At 48.0% G+C, this 6150-nt stretch overlaps 1 protein-coding gene across 1 annotated transcript; it reads right to left on the bottom strand.

The window, feature by feature from the left end:
- Positions 1–245: 245 nt before the first annotated feature.
- Positions 246–3331, bottom strand: PPP1R3G (protein phosphatase 1 regulatory subunit 3G). Its single transcript, XM_078688049.1, has one exon. The coding sequence runs from the start codon at positions 2932–2934 to the stop codon at positions 2077–2079; it is 858 nt and encodes a 285-aa protein (XP_078544175.1). The 5' UTR covers positions 2935–3331; the 3' UTR covers positions 246–2076.
- Positions 3332–6150: the final 2819 nt, after the last annotated feature.

Genomic DNA, 6150 nt, shown 5'->3' with positions numbered 1-6150 from the left:
GATAATTAATCAGGGTCGAAGAGAACCCAGCTTAGACATAACAGCTGCTGGAACCAGAATCCAACCGAAACCCACTCAATGCCTGCAGGCAATTATATTAGGAGGCTTAATGCAACTTAACGGACAGTAGTTCTTGCAATGTCTGAATTGCTGTTTTCATTACTTAAGTGACGCACTTAAGTAGTTGTACCTCGAAGTGAAACAATTGAGGGGGAATAGTAACACTCCAGTCTGAAACAAACTTCTGCAATTCAAAATATTTAATTTTACTGTACAAAAAGTGCTTTTTTTTATAGCCCATACATGCAATTAAAAAACCAGATTTCCCTTTCTGTATACATGATTCCACATTACCTTGAATATCTTCAACTGAAATGATGGGGACAGTACTAAAGAATACTTGCACATTTAAGTTGATAAGGCTTAAGATATCCCTTGAAAAGGTCTAAGCATTTCAACAGGGCCACACAATTTTTGCATAGCATTGGTTTGGCTTCTCATCAGCAGTCAAAATGAAAAAGTGACACTGCTACGAAGGAAGCCATAGAGTAATTTGTCCTTGAGCTGGATATAGAATTGCTGGGTATTCTAAGCAGCCGGAGACCCTCGTACCTCCTACTCTTTCAAAGCAAACATTGCACATAATCCTCAACAAACCATTATTTGCGAGGTGCAGCCCTCGTGTTGCCATAAATGAATGTAAAAATGCACCACCAGGTGTTTGTTTTGCAAGGCTACATAAATAGTTTTCAACTGTAGCACTTTCCGCATAAGTTGACATGCTCAGGGTGGATCACAATGTCCACTTAAGTTGAGAGGTGCCTGCTGTGTCCATCCAACGAGAAGTGCTCCCCAATGTCAAATGGAAAATATCCCCACACAAAGGTTGTTTTGGTAGTAGGAAACCCCTACCAGAAGAGATTTGAAAGTGCTCTGTGACATTTATAGTCTAGAAGATGACAACTTGTTTTGATGATGTACAAACAGAAACGATGATAATTGCATCAAATATAACTTGTTATCATCAAATATAACTCTTCGTGCTACTTTATAAACACGTCTGAAATAAAAGCGCAAGCATGTTTATAAATGGTAGATGTTCTACTTCTCATCCAACAACCCTAGCCAATTTACATGGTTTTAGTTTGGATTAACACCAGTTTGTGATACTCTGAAATATTCTTCTGTTGTATTCATTTACTTCTATGGACAGGGCCCCAATTTCCAATTATGAAAACCTTAATGTTAAGCCGAGTGCTGCAGAGAATGCATCCTGAAAAAGCACAGTGGCATACGCAGGTATGAAAAAAGGTCTCTAAATAGGTGTTATGGTGACTAGTGCGTCCTATGGAACGAGGCTGTGAGGTTCAATGACTGTTGCAGGGGGCCCGTGTAGCATTTGTAGTTAGCAAGATCATCTCTTCAAAGCCAGCAGCCCCTATTCCCAAAGTTCATAGCAACTGTAACATGTTCATACCCTCCAGATGACCTTTCGCAAGGAAGCAACCCTCATATTACCACGATTTCGGTTTTAAAATGTTCCTTCAACGAACTTCCAAAATCTTTCTACTGCAGTCAGTTTCATTCTGCATCCTAAAGCTCAGCGGGGCCCACAATTTCCAAGTGCAAAAAGGCCTTGGTGGCAACTGGACTCTGCTCGTGCTCTGCTGTTCCAGAATTTAGAGTACCCCCAATATGACATGGTAAGAATACTTACATAAATGTTTTGTCCATTACAGGGCTTATCCGTGCAAGTTTGCCATATTAAACAGGAAAAAGGAACAGGTTTATGAATTGCAATATATTGAGCTTTTCCAGTGATACACATCAAGCTATGGTACAACAGTTCAGTGTTAACTCCCTCCAGTAGCAAACGATTTTAGAAAAGCATTAAACGAGGAAAGAATGTAAATTAACAAACGGGTGGGTGTTACACTGTCAGATTTAGTACTGTGGTAGGCGTGGCTGGCTCTGCCCACTCCATTCTATGAAGGATGCCATCTACGACTGTTGTGCTTCTTCCAGGCGGGGGCGTTCTGACGGGGGGTTATTGTACTCCAGTGTATTGTCGATGGGTCAGTCTGGATCCCCTGCTGGCCCACCGACTGCCAGGTAGCGCAGAATGTAGTTGAGACCCTGGTTGTTGTCCCAGCACTCTTCGCCTTCTTCCTCCCGGTAGCAGAGGGCGAAATGGAGGCAGGCGCCGGGCTGCAGACAGGGTGGTGAGCTGAGGGTGAAGCTCAGGCGCAGGCCGCCCCCGTCCTGCGGATCACCGGGACCCTCGGGCTCCGCGTCCACAAATGAAAGCCACTCGTTGAAGGTGTAGCGCACAACGGCCACGCCAGGGCCTCGCACCAGAGCCCACACCCGCGCCTCAAACTGCCCTGTGCCGCTCGCCCGCTCCAGGCACACCCCCTCCCGCTGCAGCCGTTCGGCAAGAGCCCGGCCGCCCGGGGGTTGGGGGAATTCGGGTACCAGATGGAAGGCGGCGCTGGCCAAGGGAGGGGGCGGCTCCCCCGCGTCCTCCTGCAGGCGGGTGAGGACGCCGGGCGGCACCTGTGGCTCCTCGGCTGAGCTGTAGTGCTTGACGCTGGCCAGGCTCAGCCCCAGCGTGTCGGCGAATTGCACCCTTTTCTTGCACTTGTGGCAGCACGTACTGTCGGGAAGGGAGAGGGCCCGGCGGGCGCGCGGGGGGCTCGTCGGCGGTTCATCCTCCTCATCCTCTTCACGCAATTCCGGGGCCAGAGCTGCCCAGGCCCGCAACGCCCCCTCCAGTGGCCACTGATGCGCACCCGCCCGCGGACCTAGCAACGCTTCGCCATCGCACCACGTCCGCCTTCGGTCCAGGTTCACGGGGGAGGGTGGCGTGTCCAAGTCCGAACATTTGCAAGGTGAAACCCCTGCCCCAGGGAGCCCTCTCTCCCCCTCCATCATCCTCCTCTCGCGGGAATCTCTTAGCCTCTTCGGCCGAAGACCCTGCGCATGGGACCATGGAGTGTCAGGGCCCCGCGGCAGACATGGGGGCTGCAGGCGAGTAGTCCGGGCCACCCTCTGCGCTGCGGGAGCTACTGACAGGCACCACCGCCGCCGAAGCAACGCTGCGGGAGCTACTGACAGGCGCCGCCGAAGCAACTTCACACAAGTTAAAGGGAAGTTATTTCCGGGCTGTTCAAGGGGACCTTCGCAGGCCTCGGTTTCCCCGCCCTCCGACGGGCACGGGGCCAAAGAAGTGCATAAAACGCAGTCGTGACTGAAAGGAGCAGCTCACTCTGGCAGCTTATCAGAAACCTGGCTGGGACGACGATGTAACGTAGTGCACGTCTGGCGAAGGTCGAGGGGCTGGATAAAGTTAGAGAGGAGGCCTCAGGCTCCACCCGACCTCTTGGCTAACTGCAATTGTGCAAAAAGTCTTTCTTCCTGAATTCTGAATTAAAAAGAATGTCGCGCCTTTTTAATAATTCTACAGTAGAAACCACATCTGACGGATCGTTTTAATCGTGAATGCTGGCCGTTGTCTATTATGTGATATTATTGAACAGAATTGTCTTAAAACACGAGTAGCCTAAAACTATCTGCAGGTTTCCCCCACGTTTATTTCAACAAGGTAAATCTTTAAAAATCAACATGCATTTCCTACACAAACACAAAAATCAAACTTTATTTCGATTGAATTTACAATCATAAAAGTTCATTGTAGTAAAATTTTCCAACAATTAAAAGAGAAAAGAGAAAAAAGAAACACTTATTAGTTGCTATATACAAAGGTATAAAATTAGTAATTCCTAACATCGTCTATACATTTGGAACCTATGTGATCCCTGTGAGAGTTTATACACACAGTCAACAAAGATATTTTACGATGCAGAGACAGCAGATAGAGAGCGAATTTTCAAACAAGCCTTTAAGAAGCAGGCTATAGATTTGGCAACATATGGAGTGTCTAAAAACTGTAATGCCAAAAGGGCAGGTCTACATCTTCTCAGCCCAAACTGACGTAGTAGTGGAACCAGCCAGCGTTTACGCGGGGTCTCATACAAGCTGCAAAATAATGTTAAGTGCAAAGTGGACTGGACGGAACAAGCATTTCCTATCTAAATACATTTTCTGCTTTGGGCATACTAATTGACAACATTTTGGTTAGATTACAATGTAATTTTCTAACAAGGGTCGAGCTAGTGACTGCAAAACAAAAAAAAACGTATTTTAAATTGCTGCAATGCTGAGGCTATCGATGGAATAGGATGTGATGGTTGCCCTTCTTGTAACCACGTCACTTTCCCTTGAGATCAGTGGGACGATTTTTTAGTGACGACACCTAACCAAAAGTTTATGAAAAGTGTCTATTATATTACAATGCAGATAACTGTTAAAAACAACCTGAATAATGAGTGGCTTGAGACAGCTCTGTTGATCAGGGTTTAGATAGACGTCTGTTGTTTCCTCGCCTATGTCTTGCTTGAAACAGACAGGAGACATTTACAAAGAACTAACGACCACTTACTTTTGATGTGCATTCAGTGGTCGAAGTGGGGAAAAAAAGTAGGGGAACTGTGGGTGGAGAATCGGGGGCGGAAATAACTGAAGATTGGATCAGTGGGCGGAGTCAGGGGCGTGGCTAGAAATAGCAAAACATACCAGTTTTTAGTATGTGTAGCATTTCACTGACCAGTTACAGCTTATAACGTTATTTAATTCAAACAATGGATAAACATGTTTATTTGAGGTTTAATTCAGAAAAAAGCAAACACTCATAGGGAATACAGGTATATGTAAAGCGTGCAAAATATAAGCAGGAACAACATGTAACCTTAATGCTTTTACTCTCATTGTTCAGAAATCCATGAGTATTTTGTGTCTCAAACATTGAGGGCATGAATACAGGGCTCCTCCTGTCCACATGTGTTAAGCAGGGCTTAGAAGAGAAAGGGACACTTCTGGAGAATCTAGACTCACGGAAACCCACAAAGACTCCTTCATATTCATGTCAGCCAACTAGCTGATCAATCATAATATAGCAAAAAGAATAACTGGTGGACAGAATGCAGAAATATGTCATACATTCACCCCAGTACAGAGATCTGGGCCTAAATAAATCGTTTTTTTGCTCACCATGTCATTCCAGTTTGTACCCAGCCATATACAAATCAGTCTTGATCCTGCGCCCAATGGGAACATTCCAGCCCGAACTGCCAAGCCAGGTCTTCCCTGGACTGGAAACAAGCATCCTAGGACCGGTTATGGGGTTTCACCCTTCATCAGCCAGGATAGCTTGATTTCAGTGGCATGGAGAGCACAGGACCCAAGTCTGGGCATACTCGTCCCACTCGGGGTGACAAAAGCAAAAAGAAAAACTGACGGACAGAATGCAAAACAATGTCATACATTCACCCCAGTACAGAGATCTGGCCCTAAATCCATCGTTTTTTTGTTCACCGCTCCTGTCCGTTCACCTCTCCTGTCCGTTCACCGCATCTGTCGGTCCACCGCTCCTGCCCGGTCACTGCTCCTGCCTAATCACTGCTTCTGCCCCGTCACCTCTCCTGCCCTGTCACTACTCCTGCCCTGTCACTTCTCCTGCCCGTCACTTCTCCTGCCCCGTCACTTCTCCTGCCCCGTCACTTCTCCTGCCCCGTCACCTCTCCTGCCCAGTCACCTCTCCTTTCCTGTTGCCTCTCCTGCCTCGTCACTGCTCCTGCCCCTGCCCCATCACTTTTCCTGCCCCATCACCGCTCCTGCCCATTCACAGCTCCTGCCCATTCACTGATCCTGTCTGGTCAGCGCTCCTGCACGATCACCCCTCCTGCCCCATTACTCCTCCTGTCCCATCAGTTCTCCTGCCCCGTTCACTGCTCTTATCCCTTCACTGCCCTTATCCGTTCACTGCACCTGCCCGGTTACCGCTCCTGCTCATGCCTAATCCCTGCTCCTGCCCAGTCACTTCGCCTGCCCCGTCACCTCAACTTTCCTGTCGCCTCTCCTGTCCCGTCACTTCTCCTGCCCGTTACTTCTCCTGCCTCGTCACCTCTCCTGCCCCATCACCTCTCCTTTCCTGTTGCCTCTCCTGTTCCGTCACTGCTCCTGCCCCTGCCCTGTCACCTCTCCTGCCCCGTCATCTCTCCGACCCTCTCACTTTCCCTGCCCCATCACATC

Source organism: Lissotriton helveticus, chromosome 4_1 (genome assembly GCF_964261635.1).
Source record: "Lissotriton helveticus chromosome 4_1, aLisHel1.1, whole genome shotgun sequence".
NCBI classification, from domain to species: Eukaryota; Metazoa; Chordata; class Amphibia; order Caudata; family Salamandridae; genus Lissotriton; species Lissotriton helveticus.
This window is presented reverse-complemented; position numbering and strand designations above follow the sequence as displayed.